General features: G+C 55.0%; 2 protein-coding genes and 1 long non-coding RNA gene across 5 annotated transcripts in view; 2 read left to right on the top strand and 1 right to left on the bottom strand.

The window, feature by feature from the left end:
- Positions 1–2776: 2776 nt before the first annotated feature.
- MAVS (mitochondrial antiviral signaling protein) lies at positions 2777–9636 on the bottom strand. 3 transcript variants are annotated; one of them, XM_062640113.1, is made up of 7 exons: positions 9510–9636; positions 8769–8901; positions 8020–8194; positions 7476–7681; positions 6320–6905; positions 5666–5799; positions 2777–4818 (listed from the first exon to the last, which is right to left on the bottom strand). In XM_062640113.1, exons 2-7 carry the CDS (start codon positions 8883–8885, stop codon positions 4195–4197), a joined length of 1842 nt encoding a protein of 613 aa, XP_062496097.1. In that variant the 5' UTR covers positions 8886–8901; positions 9510–9636; the 3' UTR covers positions 2777–4194. The 3 variants fall into 3 exon arrangements, with proteins under 3 accessions (XP_062496097.1, XP_062496098.1, XP_062496096.1); XM_062640114.1 differs by having other exon boundaries at positions 8769–8898; positions 9510–9599; XM_062640112.1 differs by having other exon boundaries at positions 8769–9289; positions 9510–9526.
- LOC134174840 (uncharacterized) overlaps positions 5683–16442 on the top strand; it is a 141883-nt gene continuing 131123 nt past the window's right edge. Inside the window, exon 1 of the long non-coding RNA XR_009968807.1 lies at positions 5683–5817. This is a non-coding gene — a long non-coding RNA (uncharacterized LOC134174840). The remainder of the gene's footprint in view (positions 5818–16442) is intronic.
- Positions 9836–16442, top strand: part of PTPRA (protein tyrosine phosphatase receptor type A) — a 112438-nt gene continuing 105831 nt past the window's right edge. The window contains exon 1 of the mRNA XM_062640104.1: positions 9836–10111. The gene's annotated coding sequence lies outside the window, so the exon portion shown is untranslated. The remainder of the gene's footprint in view (positions 10112–16442) is intronic.

Raw genomic sequence — 16442 nt, 5'->3', positions numbered from 1 at the left:
ACGTGATGAGAGAGCTGGGGCTGTCAAGGGACAGCAGGAAGAGCAGTGCCCCTTCACATGGCTTCAGGGACCAAGCTGGATCCAAACTCCCAGTGAGGGCAGCGGAAAACACTCCAGTTCTACAAAGACCGTGGAAGTTCAGTGGATACAAGAAGATGGGAACCAAGATCAGAGGTTTAGGAGGAAAGACAAAGAGTTAAGGATCCGGGATACATCCTCAACTCTCCTGTATCACAGTGTAACTGTGTCCAGTTCTGGGCCCCACAGTTCAAGAAGGACAGGGAATTGCTTGAAAGAGTCCAGCGCAGAGCTACAAAGATGATTAAGGGAGTGGAACATCTCCCTTATGAGGAGAGGCTGAGGGAGCTGGGACTCTTTAGCTTGGAGAAGAGGAGACTGAGGGGTGACCTCATCAATGTTTACAAATGTGTAAAGGGTGAGTGTCAGGATGATGGAGCTAGGTTTTTTTCAGTGATGTCCAGTGCTAGGACAAGGGGCAATGGGTGTAAACTGGAGCATAGGAGGTTCCATGGGAACATCAGGAAAAATTTCTTTCCTGTGAGAGTGACAGAGCACTGGAACGGGTTGCCCAGGGGGGTTGTGGAGCCTCCTACATTGGAGGTATTCAAGGCCCGCCTGGACAAGTTCCTGTGTGATGTACTCTAGGTTACCCTGCTCTTGCAGGGGGGTTGGACTAGATGATCTTTTGAGGTCCCTTCCAACCCTTAGGATTCTGTGATCCCCCTTGTCTCAAGCCCCTCTCCAGCTTTCCTGCAGCCCCTTTAGGCACTGGAGCTGCTCTAAGGTCTCCCCTTCAGGAGCTTTCTCTTCTCCAGGCTGACCCAGCCCAGCTCTTAAACAGGAAACGTTTGAAGAGGAGAACACTGAAGAGGAAAACAGACTCCCAGACTGTAAGATGCTGCAACAGCTCCCATTGTAACACAGTGGAGATTCCCAGGTGGAATGTTCTCAGGTGGAACATTAATTGATGTCCAGTGTACCCAGAGCACAGCCAAGCATGGAGCTGCAGCCCAGTGACCCTCAGTGCTCTTGTGCTCTTCACCTGCACCACATTAATCTCAGCTCACCGCAATCCTCAGGCATTAACTCCATACCAAAGGGATATAAAGTGAGTGACATTGCAAAGAAGTGGGATAATTCCAGTGAGAGTTTGCTCAATTGTGGCAAAAACAGGACAAAAAGAATGCTCAGATTTAGTTTGGGTCATTTGAATGTCCTGTTGGGCACATGCAGGGAGGATATAGATGGGGTTGGTACTGATATGAGATAAAGTATAACTGATCTGAGGAAAAATAACCCTTCATTCAAATGTTGCCTTCATTTTGTTAAGGAATGAACTCACTGAGTGAAGCTCAGGGTGTTTCCAATACCAGCCCTGAACGTGTTCCATGTACCTGGGTTGTAAATCAAGCTGGGAAAGCAGGAAGTGAGGAAAGCCAGTGGGATGGGCTGAGGCTCTTGGGAGGCAGCGCCGAGAGGACATGTAATGCTGCTGGAAAGGGCCATTTCTCTCCTGCTGCTTGAAAGCTTCCTATGTGTTCCCAAAAGGCACGTGCCACAGGCTGGCTAACCCCAGGGCAGCAAGGGGGGAGAGCTGGAGCTGGGCACAAAGGTGGTCTTGGTGATGCTGGTATCTCTTTTGTGCTGGTCAGGCCAAGCCTGAAGCTGTTCAGTAGACAAGGAATGGTTCCTGCACACCAGAGCTGAGCCTGGGATAGCAAAGTTGGCCCAGCTCCCTTTTCTGTGCAGGATCCTGGTATCTGATTCAACCAGAGACCTGGGAGAATCTGGATCATAGAATCATGGGATGGTTTGGGTTGGAAGGGACCTTGAAGCTCATCCAGTTCCAATCCCCTGCCGCGAACCTGAGGGTTAATAGCATGTAACCAGTGGCAGGTAATCACACTGGATGTAACCAGGTAGATACCATGAGCAGATGTGTGCTGAGGTGGACAGGATGCACCAAGACACAGCTCATGCTTCTTCATGATTTAGATTGGATATTAGGAAGATTAGAAAGATGAGATGAGATGTTCAGAAGATTGGATAGATTTGGATTAGACCTTAGGCACAAGTTCTTTACTGAGAGGGTGCTGAGGCGCTGGCACAGGGTGCCCAGAGAAGCTGTGGCTGCCCCATCCCTGGCAGTGTTCAAGGCCAGGTTGGACACAGGGGCTTGGAGCAAGCTGCTCTAGTGGAAGGTGTCCCTGTCCATGGCAGGGGCTGGAACTGGACAAGCTTTAAGGTCCCTTCCAACCCAAACCAGTCTGGGATTCTATGATATGCAGGAGAAAAGTTCTCCAAGAAATCCAAATGCAGCTCCATGGAAAAGATCCAACTCCCACCAATGGAGTTCCTTTGAATTGTATATGGCAGAAGCAGCTTTCTTCAAAAGTACCTTTTATCTTAAATGGGAATCCCAATGCACATGAACTGCTGCAACCCTCTCCCCAAAACGCAGAGGAATCATGGAATCAACCAGGTTGATGACCTTTAAGATCATCAAGTCCAATCATTATTCCAGCATTGCCAAGGCCACCATTAACCCATGTCACTGAGAGCCCACTGTAGATCCATCTACAGGCTGGATGGATCCTTCTTTGTGGCTTCCATTCCCTGAGAAGCCAAGTGAGGTGATTTAATTCTCCAACGATCTTCTCCATATACATTTCCTTGCTCTATAGGCTCCATAGAAAAGAAGCTGAGCTCCATCCCCTTGCTGATACAAACACACACATGTGGAACCTCACAAGTGGACTGTGAAGTGACAAATGGTTTTATTACAGTTAGTAAAAAGCTTTTTGTCTTTGTTGAAGGTGTCAAGGACACGAGTTCAAGTTCCCTCCTGCAGATTCACCTGCTGAGGATGCTTAAAGTGCTACATTAACTGCGAAGATGCCAGCACTTCACAGCAGAAAACTGAACCTAAGGAGTGACAAATCCAGTGTTTCACAAGTGATCTGATGTGAAGAGGCAACAGGCACTACTGAGAAGTAGCAGGAAAATATGTGAAGGATGTTACAGGCAAGTAAAGCAGCAGAGAAAAGGGCCCTGGTACAGATGCTGCCGGTTTGGGATCTCATAGGTGTCCTCAAATCATGCAGAAAGCATGTGGAGAATCATAGAATCAACCAAGTTGAAACGGACCTTTAAGATCAAGTCCAAGTGTTAACACAGCACTGCCAAGGCCACCACTAACCCGTGTCCCAAAGCACTACATCCACACGCTGGGCTTGTTCAGCCTGGAGAAGGCTCCAGGGAGACCTTAGAGCAGCTCCAGTGCCTAAACGGGCTACAGGAAACCTGGAGAGGGGCTTGGGACAAGGGCCTTTAGGGACAGGCCAAGGGGAATGGCTTGAACCTGCCAGAGGGGAGACTGAGATGAGCTCTTAGGCAGAAGCTCTTCCCTGTGAGGGTGCTGAGGCGCTGGCACAGGGTGCCCAGAGAAGCTGTGGCTGCCCCATCCCTGGCAGTGTTCAAGGCCAGGTTGGACACAGGGGCTTGGAGCAAGCTGCTCTAGTGGAAGGTGTCCCTGCCTGTGGCAGGGGCTGGAGCTGGAGGAGCTTTAAGGTCCTTTCCAGCCCAAACCATTCTATGATATAATGCTATGATACAAAGCTGGTTAGATGTGGCTCTTTTCTGACCCTCAGCTTCATCCCCAGCAGAGACAAGCAAAGGTCCCTGCAGCAGAGCCAGAGATATCAGTAAGGCAAATTCAACATGAGGCACCTGGTGAAGGCCACTGCACAGACCCTCAGGCTTGTTTTTAAGCTAGGAAGACCAAAACCAACAGAATCGGGTCCACTTTTACACACTGCGTGGAGGGACCACGGGCAAGGCGGGTCACCCTTTGAACCACCAGGACACATTTCCCTGGGACCAAACAAGGAAGATGTGGAGCATCACCATGAGGCCTTTCATTTTTCACTTAAGGGATCACTCCCTGAGCAAGACCCTCCCTACGGGTGTAAAAGGAGAAGGCTACAGATGAGAATATGGTTGGGAAACAGGAGGAACAGACCAGAACCCAACAGCATCATCCAATGAAGGCCTCTTCCAGCAGAACCTTCCAGAAATAGATTTAACAACATCCCTACCATCCCCGCTGCTGCTCCTTAGGCTTCAGATGTGTTGGCCAAATCCCTGCCGTGAAGAGGACCTGCTGAGTGACCCTCACTTCTGCCATCGAGTGCACACCAGGAATGCCAGCACTGAAATCGCAGCGATGCCCACAGTTGGGATGAGGTATGACCGGGATGGCCAGTTGCTGTCACTTGAGAGGTCACTGCCCTGAGACAACCTGGTCACAGAGTTAAAACCTAAGTTTCCAGTGGGATTGGCTCTGTCTTGGAAGTCGTTGCCAGCCGCAAGCTGGACGCTGGGGTGATGCTCCACGTAGACCTCATGGGTGCTGCTCCAGCTTGGAAGTGGATGAGAGTCTCTGCTTGCTCCAGCTGATGCCTCTTCCCCAGGTTCTGGTGCTGGGCATCCTAATGAGACTCTGGGCAGTGCTTCTCCTGAGCTGGAGCTCCCTGTGCTTATCAAGAGAGGGTCACTCCTGAAGGTGAGGCTGCTGGACACACTGGAACAGGGGCCACTGAGGCATCTGCCACTTGCTTCTGGGCTGTCCCCAGCCATGGAGAGGAGGACACCCAGCTTGCTGGGCTCCACGTCCCCCTCCACATTGCTGCAGGATGTCCAGATGGTGGTGGCAGAGCTCACCCGGTGGGATGCCCTCCCAGATATGCTTCCTGCAGCAGCTGTGTCCAGGAGATGGTCCGCAGAGGCCGGGAGCACCTGTGGGAGACAAGCAGAGCAGCTGGGTGCCATGGGAAGCACCCATTTGGCTGGTCTCGGGCACATATGTGACACGACAAGCCCACTTCAGTGCCCAGCAACCACATCACCAGCTGCTGACAGTGAGGGTGGGCCATGGGTAGTGAGTGGGGCTGGAAGAGTGAACAGGGCTCCACGGAGCCTTTGGGACTGGGGGAGTTAAGGGAAGAAAAGGAACAAAGGAAGGGGCAAGGAAGGAAGAGGGGGCAAGGAAGGAAGGGGGGGCAAGGAAGGAAGAGTGGGGAAAAAGGAAGGAATGGGGGGAAAAAAGGAAGGGGGGAAAAAGAAAGGAAGGGGGGAAGGAAAGAAGGAAGGAGGGAAGGAAGGAAGAGGGGGAAAAGGAAGGAATGGGGGAAAGGAAGGAAGGGGGGAAGGAAGAAAGGGGGAAAGGAAGAAAGAAAAGGGGCGAAAAGGAAGGAAAGGGGGAAAATGAAAGAAAGGGGGTGAAAGGAAGGAAGGGGGGAAAAAGGAAGGCAGGAGGGAAATTAATTAAAAAAGGAAGCAAAACTGGATGAAGGGAGGAAGCAGAAAGGAAGATCAGCAGCAAGGAGAGTGGTGGAAAGAGGCAGCTGCAAGGCTGGACACTGACGGGCAATTCAAGGAGGGATATGAGGAGCCAAAGCCCCACCAGCTCTGGCTCCCTTCTCCCATGCTCCAGAATACAGGAGCAATAGGAACACAGTGGGGAAAAGCCCTGAATGAACTCACCAGCAGCCCAAAACCTGACACTGCAACAGAACACCTCCCAGTCTGGGGAGTTCACAAGGGATGTGAATGAAAGCAAGTGGTAATGGGAAAGGTCACCTACGTGCTCCTTCAGTGGCATGGAAGGGGTGCTGGTGGCTGTCACCCCCATGGGCATTTTATTCTCTTGTCCAGGCTTCACAGAGCTGTCACAGGATGGGGAAGTGTCTCTGGGCATACAGTGCGTCCAAGTGTTTGCTAGAGAGAAAACAAAAGGTATTGTGTTCATAACTTGTTCGAGAGGCTTGCTATTCCTCAAGGATGCTGCAATAGGATACTCCTAGAGATGAGGAGGTTGTTTTTGAACACTTCCAGGGGTGGTGACTCCAGCCCTGCCCTGGGCAGCCTGTTCCAATGCCTGAGCACCCTCTGTGGAAGGAATTGTTCCTCAGCTCCATCTAAACCTGCCCTGGGGCAGCTTGAGGCCGTTTCCTCTAGTCCCATCCCTTGGTCCTTGGGAGCAGAGCCCAGCCCCTCCTGGCTCCATCCTCCTGTCAGGCACTTGTAGGGAGCCATCAGGTCCCCCCTGAGCCTTCTCTTCTCCACACTGAACCCCCCAGGTCCCTCAGCCCTTCCCCATCACACTTGTGCTCCAGGCCCTGCACCAGCTCCAGTGCCCTTCTCTGGCCCCACTCCAGAACCTCAATGTCTCTCCTGTAGTGAAGAATATCCAGCAGCACCACAGTTGCTACATGGCTCTGCCAGGCAGGAAACCCACCTCCATCTCCTCCGTGCTCTCCCAGCATCCTGACCAGCTTCTGCTCTGCATCAAACTGCTGCTGTACCAGGAGGGGGCTGTGCACATCCACAAAGCTTCCCAGGTGCTCACCATGCTCTGGGACAGACACAGCCTGGTTTTGGGGCAGCGACTTCAGGGGCTGCATCTCCCCGCTGCGAGTGGCCTCCTCCAGTTTCGGGGGTGACTCAATGGAGACGTATGAGTCCTCCTGGGGCTCATTCCTGGGCTGCCGGGGGCTGTGAGCAGCCTCTGCATCCCGTGATGGATGAGACCTGCCCAGGCCCAAGCCTGGTATACCACGATGGAGGTGGTTGGCATTTCCAAAGCATCCGTTGTCCACACACACCGGGTGCTGTGGGCGGCTCAGCCAGTCCCGGCCACACTCGCTGGGCACAGCTGAAGGCACAGACATGGTGCCTGTCCCAGGGGTCCCCACTGGTGCCTGCATGTCCTCAGTGGGGTGACAGTGATACCCCTCAGCGCTGTGCCCAGTGCTCACTCCATCATGGGTTGTGCTCCTAGGCAGGGGCAGCTGGGGCGTCTCTTGCTGCAGGATTTTGGGGAGCTGGAAGGAAACCATAGAATGGTTTGTGCTGGAAGGGACGTTAAAGCTCCTCCAGTTCCAATCCCTGCCATGGGCAGGGACACCTTCCACTAGAGCAGCTTGCTCCAAGCCCCTGTGTCTAACCTGGCCTTGAACACTGCCAGGCATGGGGCAGCCACAGCCTCAGCACCCTCACAGGGAAGAGCTTCTGCCTAAGAGCTCATCTCAGTCTCCCCTCTGGCAAGTTAAAGCCATTCCCCTTGGGCTGTCCCTAAAGGCCCTTGTCCAAAGCCCCTCTCCAGCTTTCCTGTAGCCCCTTTAGGCACTGAAGCTGCTCTAAGATCTCCCCTTAAGGAGCCTTCTCTTCTGCAGGCTGACCCAGCCCAGCTCTCTCAGCCTGGCTCCAGAGCAGAGCTGCTCCAGCCTGTAACTCCAGTTATAGGGTGTAAGTTACCAGGTGCAGCAATGATCAGCAGCACGAGGCTGCTTGGGATATCCCTGCACAAGCAAGGCCCTACCATGGGCTCCCCTTACCACATAGCTCTGGTCCAAAAGGGACTTTTGTACCCCCATCTGACACGTCACACTCACTGATTCCTGCAATGGTATCCTGGCATCCAGGTCCGTGCTTGTGGTGGTGGCAGCACCGGGCAGGTCTTGGTGTGGCTGCTCAGCCAAAGGGACACCCGGAGCAGGGTCGGGAGCTGGGGACAGTGTCTGGACCGCGGTGGAGGTGACAGTGGGACGGGCATTGCTGGCTGCAGGAGGGGAGGAGGCAGCTGGGGGAGCTGGGGGACCTGGAGGAACCAAGGTGGTTTGTGAGCATGGACACTGAGGGAAACGCCAACGAGGCAAAGGATGAGCATGGGGCTGAGGCAGCCCCTCACATGCTCCTGCTCTGTCCCAATCCCACAGCACCCCTTCATTCATCCTTCCATCTCCTCCCAAGGTTCTTCCTTCAAACAAGGACCCCATCATTCTTAGCCACATCACCAGGGTGATGGACATCCCTGGGGACAGTCAGACACCCCCAGGAAGCCAGCGCAGGGAGAGCTCAGACACCAGGACGTGTGGTTCGGATCCCCATGTCCCCCAGACCCCCAGGCCAGCCTCCAAGGACACTGAGGCTACCTACAGGGTTGCCAGGAGTCATACACGTGCTGCAGCTCATCTGCCAGGTCCCCGGCGTTGTTCTGGCGCAGCGCCTCGATGAGGTCCCTCACCCAGCCCTGCCGGCACTTCAGGTACTGATAGAACTTGTAGACAGTGGCCTGGCTGCCTCGTGCTTCCTCCCGGGCATGGAGCTCATCCTGAATAAACCAGATACAGGGAGCTAAGAGAGGGTCTGCCTTAGAGGTGGGGTGGGTGTATGTTGCCTGAGCTGTATTATAGAATCCCAGACTGGTTTATGATGGAAGGGACCTTAAAGCTCACCCAGCTCCAACCCCTGCCATGGGCAGGGACCCCTTCCACTGGAACAGCTTGCTCCAAGCCCCTGTGTCCAACCTGGCCTTGAACACTGCCAGGGATGGGGCAGCCACAGCTTCTCTGGGCACCCTGTGCCAGCGCCTCAGCATCCTCACAGGGAAGAGCTTCTGCCTAAGAGCTCATCTCAGTCTCCCCTCTGGCAGGTTAAAGCCATTCCCCTTGGCCTGGCCCTACAGGCCCGAATGAAGAGTCCCTCTCCAGCATCCCTGTAGCCCGCTTCAGATACTGGAAGGCTGCTCTGAGGTCTCTACGCAGCCTTCTCTTCTCCAGGCTGAACAGCCCAAATGCTCTGAGCCTCTCTTCATATGGGAGGTGATCCAGCCCCTGACCATCCTCATGGCCTCCTCACCTGCTGTGGAAGGAGCCCAGCAGGAACTCGGGAAAGCAGGCACTTACTCTGTCAGCATCAGTGAGGCAGCTCAGGGAATCAGCCAGCGTCGCCACACGGATGTTCCTGAAATTCCTGAGGTTTCTCATAATGTAGTCGTACACTTTCTCTTCAGCAAAGCCCATCCTGGCTCAGCACCTGCTGAGAGAGAGACGCTTAACTGGAGTGCAGGGCTGCTGGCAATGCTCAGCTTTTCCATAGGAGCTCAGGCTTTTCCATGGGAGCTCAGGCTTTTCCACGGAGCCTGGTCCCTCAGCGCTCAGCCTCCCTGTGGTGGCAACCGGCGCAGGGGGAAATCCAGAGCGGAAAACACACAAAGAGGAAACTCTCAGTTTCAAGCTGAACTCTCGACTCTGTTTTTGCAACCCAGCCTCCCCCTGGCTGCTGTCCAGCCCCTGTTTATCCTCATGCCTGCTGCAGCCGGATGGATCCCACTGCGTTCTCGTGACAATATCGCGACAGGAGCAGCGCGAGGGTCACGCCGGGCCAAGGGGAACAAGGCCAAGGCCGAGGGCGACGAGGCTGATCCCTGAAGCAGCAAAGGAAGGAGGAACCGCAGGAAAGGGAAAGGGAAACCCGCCCCGCCGGGCCTGCCTGCTCCCACGGGAGCTCTGGGAACGGTTGTGCTGGAAATAAACCTCAAACCACCGCCGGGCCCCCCTGCTCGGCGGACTGAGGTATCGGATCGAATGGAATTCGATGGGATACACCGGGATACACCGACACCACCCTCCCCTCACAGCCCCTACCTGCGCCCGCCGCCTCCGCTACGCGCTGTGGGCACGGCTCTAAGCCCGCCCACCCCTCGCTTCTCCGCCGCTGATTGGTGGCCGGCCAAGCCCGTTCGCGGTGATTGGCAGGCGCTGTGAGGCGAGGGCGGGAAGTGCCTGCCCTCTCCTCGACGGGGCGGCGGTTCCGTGCCCGGCCCTCACCCGGTGGCAACGGGGCGGGCCCGGCCCTCACCCGGTGGCGGCAGGGGGCAGCAGCGCACCGGGAACGTCCTGCGTGTGCCCGCCCCTCGTCCCGCCCCGCTCTGTCAGCGCAGCGCGCCCTGCATGGAGCCGCACCATGGCGGCAGCGGCGGCGGCGGCGGGAGCGGGCGGGCGGCGGCGGGGGCGCCGCTGAGGGCCGGCAGCCCCGCGGCGGGGCTCTGAGGGGCGGCGGGGCCTTTCCCCCCCTTCCCCTCTCCCTTCCCTTCTTTCCCTTCCCCTTCTTTCCCCCTTCCCTTCCCTTCTTCCCGACCCCCGCGCCCTTCTCCCGGCGCGGCGTCCATGGTCGCGGCCGGCCGCGGCGGCACCGGAGCGGTTGGACGGCGGCGAGAGCCAGCGAGGGCGGAGGAGCGGCCCTGCAGGTGAGGGAGCGCCCGGGGGGGGCGGCGGGAACAGCCTGGCGTTGTTATGGCGACGGGCTGGGCGCGGGGCCCGGCCTGGGGGTGTCCGTGTGGCGTTACCCCCCCCCCGGCATTGTGGGCTTTATTAGTTAATGATAATGATCAATAGTGAATGGCGATAGTGGGGTCGCGACAGCCCCACACACACACCCACACCGGGGGGGGGGGATCCGAGCTGGGCACTCTGCTCACACACCCGGGATCTGGCACATGGGTTGGATCCTGGGATCACCAGATGCCTCTTCCTCCTCTTCCTCCTCTTCCTCCTCTTCCTCCTCTTCCTCCTCTTCCTCCTCTTCCTCCTCTTCCTCCTCTTCCTCCTCTTCCTCCTCTTCCTCCTCTTCCTCCTCTTCCTCCTCTTCCTCCTCTTCCTCCTCTTCCTCCTCTCCCTCCTCTCTCAGGATCACCAGCCCCGTGGACACCATCACTCAGGACATGGGGTTCCAACACTGATCCCCCCCATAAGCAGCTGACCCACCGACTGTCCTCATGGACCCATGGAGCTGCTCAGCAGCTCTTGGCCTGTGCTAAGACCATTGGGCTCGTGGCCCGGCTCCATCCCTGTGCTGTTCCTTAGGGAGATGCTCCAAGCTGGAGCACTGAAGGGGACACTGAGGGCTGTGTCCCCTCCTCATCCAGCTGTATCCACACATCCCGAATGGGAACCTACAAGCTGCCGTGCTCCTGGCTCTCCCACGCTCGGGTAGATCCATCCTCCCTCCTCGGCCAGCTCCTGCTTATTTCTGCTCTTGGATGTCATCAAGGGTGGAAAATGTGACAGGAAGGAAGGGAGGCTTTTTTTTTTTGCCTCCTGCTAAATATGGACTGACATGAAAATCCAAAGAGTGTCCTGAAAGGAATCCCAGCCCCTGTGCTTGCTGGAGGAGGGAAAACCGATGCTTTCTGCCTCTTTGGCTCGGAGGTTCCAGCTGGGAAGTTTCGCAAGGAGTGGTGGCTCCTTCCCGAGAGCCTCAGGAATTTACTTTGCTTGTTCACAGGACGCTCTCTGCAGGAATTACTCATCCTTTCTCTGCCTGCTCCTGGCTGGGGGGAGCTTGCTGGCGGCATGCAGGGTGCATGGAAAATAGGGATCTTTCCTCTCCTGTACAAGGGAAAGGTGGTTTTGATCTTTACTCTGATTCGTGTTGCTGCTGTGGTGGGGAAGGAGGTGCGAGGGGTGTCTGCATTTGGATTCACAAGGAGGATTAATGTCTGGCTCCATCAGGAATCAGATGCTGACTCCAGCCGTTATTCCTATGGTGAGGGTGGGAAATGGGTTCTCGGATGAGGAAGGGAGCCCAGGGATGGTTGTGGCACTGCCAGCTCCCCCAGGTGTCTGCTGTGGTTGAGGTGAGGATGTTTTGGGGGGAACATGGACCACAGCTTCACTGTGGCCTGGAGGTGCTGGTCCTGCCATGTTCCCCCTCCATGTGTTCATCTGCATTCCCATTGGAGAGCTTTTGGGGGGCAGGAAATTCCAGGGTTTTTTTGCCTGGTCTTTATACAAACCATTGGTTAAAGCAATGGGGGGGATACTGGGAGGTGTTGAAAATGGATGCTTCCCGTTTCCAGGGGCATCCCTGGCTCTGGTGCAACTGGATTGGTTTCAAGCTTATGGGATACTGAAACGTCCCTCTCAAATAACCAATGTTCTGTGCCGAGCCGGGATGTTGGGCCAAGTCCAACATCAACATCCTTGTGGAAGAGTTGTTTGAATTCCCTCTCTCCCTGTCTCCTCCTACATCTGTTCTCCTCCAAACCTTCTGTGTCTGCATCCCGATCCCGATCACAGGGAACACCAGGGAGCACGGGGTGGGGTATTTCGTGTGCTTCCATAGGGTTGGGAGCAGCATGGTGGATGCTCAAGATGCTGGTGGTCCTTTATTCTTGGGTGTTGGAAGGGAAGGAGGTCGGCCCATGTGGTCTCATTCACAGATCACGTTTTCCTCTTGAAATAAACCAAATCCCGGGCTTTCCTGTTGTGATGGAGATGATTTGGATGAGACCAGGTCCATAGGCATCTCTGGAGCCTGGGGGCAGAAAGGAGCAAGGGGGAATGGCTTTAACCTGCCAGAGGGGAGACTGAGATGAGCTCTTAGGCAGAAGCTCTTCCCTGGGAGGGTGCTGAGGTGCTGGCACAGGGTGCCCAGAGAAGCTGTGGCTGCCCCATCCCTGGCAGTGTTCAAGGCCAGGTTGGACACAGGGGCTTGGAGCAAGCTGCTGTAGTGGAAGGTGTCCCTGCCCGCGGGAAGGGGTTGGAACTGGATAAGCTTTAAGCTCCCTTCCAACCCAAACCGCTCTGTGGTCCTATGAAACACTAATGGGAAGAGGTCGGAAATGTCCGTGTTGATAGAATGGGCTGATTCATCTCCCTGCTCTTAACTCTTTCCCTCCTGCTTCTCGTTTGCTTCAAAGCTCAGAGGGCAAGGAGACGATCACAGCTCTCCTGTAGCTGGATCACAAAATGCTGCTGGGTTTGTACATGGTGTTTATGTGGTTTGAGCTGGAAAAGGAACGGGCTGTTGGGGGCATGTGGTTATCCGAACCGGATAACCGGAACATCGGCACTCACATTAGGGAGGATTAATATTTAATACATGGGCTATGAACCGTTGTGCTTAATCACTGTCTGAAGGGCTTAGGAAGAGATTTACCCATAAGCAAAGCGATTCCCCAACTGTCCAGAGTGATTCCTTGCCTCTTCCTTGGAAGCAGCTGGTCCTGGATATAGCCAGGGGCTGATCTGATCCTGTTCTCCCTGATGTCTCCAGCTTTTAGGAGCGGGTCGAGTGGCTTTCATCACGAGTGCTTACTTCTCATCATGGAAACCCTTTTGCTCTGGTACAACCCACGTGGCTGCTTTGTAACCCACCAGTTGCTCCTGGAACTGTAGTCTGTGTGGCCCTGCATGTCCTTGCTGCTCCATGTTGAACTGGTTTGAGGCTGGGAAGCAGAGGTGGGAGGTGATGCCTCATGATGACTCTGGTGGGATTGAGGGTTGTGTCTCCATCATGGCAAACCCCACTTTAGGCTGCCTGTGTCCCCCTTCCCTCCTTGCCCCAAACCTCACCTAACTGAGAGCACCACTTGTGGCTATGAAACCCCGTTTGCTGTGGCTACACACGTGGTACTGTGGTCCTTGTGGCTGAAGTTTAGTGGCGGAAGTCAAAGCAACCAAGTGTGGGTTGAGTTTGGCAGTGATGGTCATGTAGGGCATCCTGGTGGCCACTGTGACAGGCTGGAGGTTAGGAATCTTTTAGACTGGAGTGGGGACTGCTTTTCTCCCAGAATACATGTGGGAGAACAGCTCTTTAATACCTTGCTTAGGCAGCAGTGAGTCCTCTTTATTCAAGAATAATTTGTTGTCCTAATTCCTTCCTGTTGAAGCAACTTCGTTTTGCATGGAATAATTAGGACCAATTTGGACCTGGGATGGAAAAGAAGAGTTCTCTGACTTCGGAAGAGTAGAGAAGAGTAGAACCTCTGCTGTGTGAGTCAGGTTGTGCTGTGCCACCCCTTCTGAATGTGAGACCAAACATCCCAGGTTGGTGGGAGGGAGCAGGAAAGCACAGAATCCCAGAGTGGTTTGGGTTGGAAGGAACCTTAAAGCTGATCCAGTTCCAGCCCCTGCCATGGGCAGGGACCCCTTCCACTAGAGCAGCTTGCTCCAAGCCCCCGTGTCCAACCTGGCCTTGAACACTGCCAGGGATGGGGCAGCCACAGCTTCTCTGGGTGCCCTGTGCCAGCGCCTCAGCACCCTCCCAGGGAAGAGCTTCTGCCTAAGAGCTCATCTCAGTCTCCCCTCTGGCAGGTTCAAGCCATTCCCCTTGGCCTGGCCCTACAGGCCCTTGTCCCAAGCCCCTCTCCAGGTTTCTTGTAGCCCCTTTAGGCACTGGGAGCTGCTTTGAGGTCTGCCCAGGAGGTGCAGGTGTCTCCAACCTTCTGCTGTTGCAGGCAGCTGAGGACGTCTGCGGGGAGGGGGAATGGACCACCACCACCTCCTTCCTCCTCGGATAGCACTGAGGAGCAAACAAACCGGACCATTCCCACCACACTGATGTGAGAAGCTGCCTCTGACCAACTTGCAGTATTCCTGGCGCCCTGGCCAAGTACTTGAGACCTTTTTATTGCTGTGACAAGGACTTCCACATCCTGCCCCACAGTCTGACTCGAGGCTATTTTCTGGTCCTTCCAGGAAGACATCCCTGTTCTCCCTTCCTTTGCGTAGTTCAGGGAAGGCAGCCAAATTCCTTCCCTCCCCCAAACCCCTGTGGGTTTGGAGAAGAAGGGGAGGTGTGGGTGTCCTTCCTGGCTTCCCTGGCCTTTACCTGGGAAGCATGGCATGAAGGTACTGTGCGCTTGGTTGTGTCACAGCCACCTTCCTCAGTGCTGGTGGGTTCATTTCTGCTGGTGAAGGTGGTGAGCACTGAGTCCATGTCCTCCTATTCCAGAGTGCTGAGCTCTGGATGCAGTGGGAATGGGAGATGTTTAGCTTGGAAATCCCATCTGGCAGGAGACACGCTGTGAGTGAAACAGGCTTCCCAGTGTGTGGATATGGGACTGCCTGTGGAAGCTGCCTGCAGGCTCAAATGGGAGGTTTGAGATCTGTCTTCATAACTTGGGGGTCCCAAACACTGTTTGAAGCTCCCAGTTAGGCTCATGTAAGCACATTGGAGGCAGGTTGCAGAGACGCTGCAGCAACTTACCAGCCTTAAAACCAGGGTTTGGCGTGTTCCAGCTTGCAGAGTTTGTGTGTCTGAGTTAAGTAATAGGGGACAGGAAACCTTGATTCAGGTGGAGCAGTGAATCAATCAGCACTGGTTGCTCTGTGGTTGAACCACCCCCCCTCGGGCTGACGGCCTTCCGTGGCATGCCTGAGGGTTTGAAATGACACACTTGGAGAGGGGCTTTGGCCAAGGGCCTGCAGGGACAGGCCAAGGGGGAATGTCTTGAACCTGCCAGAGGGGAGACTGAGATGAGCTCTTAGGCAGAAGCTCTTCCCTGTGAGGGTGCTGAGGCGCTGGCACAGGGTGCCCAGAGAAGCTGTGGCTGCCCCATCCCTGGCAGTGTTCAAGGCCAGGTTGGACACAGGGGCTTGGAGCAAGCTGCTCCAGTGGAAGGGGTCCCTGCCTGTGGCAGGGGTTGGAGCAGGAGGAGCTTTAAGCTCCCTTCCATCCCCAGCCATCCTGTGATTCTATGATTCTATGATTCTGTAACCTCTCTGAGTTATTGTTCTGATGATCTAAACCCCAGGGGTTTAGCATACTTTGGTCTCCACCCCATCAGCAGTGACCTTGCTGCAGAGAGCAGCAGATGTGTCTGGTTTAACTGCTGAAGGTAGGAAGTCTCCCTCAGTCTGTGCTCGGATGTTCTCCTCCAAGAAGCTGGGGGTGTTCTGACCCCCTATAGAGGGTCTCCTCAAAACTGATACCCACCCATCCTCACTTGCCTCCTGTGCTTCCAGGGTGTCTCTTCTCTGTCACTTACAGAGCATGGTCTGCTCATGCACACTTTAACTTTGACCAGGTGGTAGGAAGAACAGCGATCAGAGACCGAGAAGCAGATCCTCTTCTAATCCTATGGACTGTGTGGGGTCCATCCCTTGCTTTCAAACCCCTGTTTATAGAGTCAGTATCTTAATTGAGGCTGAAGATTCCAAACCCTTCATTCACAAACTGCAGCTGGCTGAAGGCTGATGTTACTGATTTGTGTTAGCAAATTACATCATGGTACGTGTCAGAGAGTGTTCTGCAGCCAGGAAATGTGTTCCTGGCTTCAACCTGCATTGCAGCCAGCTTTAAGTCCTGCTGGCTCCCAGTGGGCATCACTTCGCTTCACCCTTTCCAATAGGCATCTTGCCCTTGTGAGCTCTCAGGTGAGCGCTGAAGTGATGTGACCTCAAGAGGTTGCTTGTCAAATCTGGGAAGGGTTTGTGCTTATTCCTCTTTATTTATTAAAAACCAGAACAAGGAAAGGGAGGACCTGCATTGACCTGGAGGTCAGTGCATTTAATGTGGGCAGATGGGCTTGACTGAGTCCAGAGGAGGCCATGGAGATGCTGCAAGGGCTGGAGCAGCTCTGCTCTGGAGCCAGGCTGAGAGAGCTGGGCTGGGGCAGCCTGGACAAGAGAAGGCTCCTGAAGGGGAGACCTGAGAGCAGCTCCAGTGCCTAAAGGGGCTGCAGGAAAGCTGGAGAGGGGCTTGGGACAAGGGCCTGTAGGGACAGGCCAAGGGGAATGGCTTTAACCTGCCAGAGGGGAGACTGAGATGAGCTCTTAGGCAGAAGCTCTTCC

This window comes from Pezoporus occidentalis, unplaced genomic scaffold, assembly GCF_034315485.1.
Source record: "Pezoporus occidentalis ecotype Australia unplaced genomic scaffold, CSIRO_AGI_Poc_V1 ctg63, whole genome shotgun sequence".
NCBI lineage: Eukaryota > Metazoa > Chordata > Aves > Psittaciformes > Psittacidae > Pezoporus > Pezoporus occidentalis.
This window is presented reverse-complemented; position numbering and strand designations above follow the sequence as displayed.

Coding starts and splice junctions, on each gene's coding strand:
- MAVS (XM_062640113.1), bottom strand. CDS start 8,885: ATGGGCTTTGCTGAAGAGAAAGTGTACGACTACATTATGAGAAACCTC. Junction 6,906..7,475: donor GGATACCATTGCAGGAATCA/GTGAGTGTGACG, acceptor GTTTCCTTCCAG/CTCCCCAAAATCCTGCAGCA. Junction 5,800..6,319: donor AGAGCACGGAGGAGATGGAG/GTGGGTTTCCTG, acceptor TTTTCTCTCTAG/CAAACACTTGGACGCACTGT.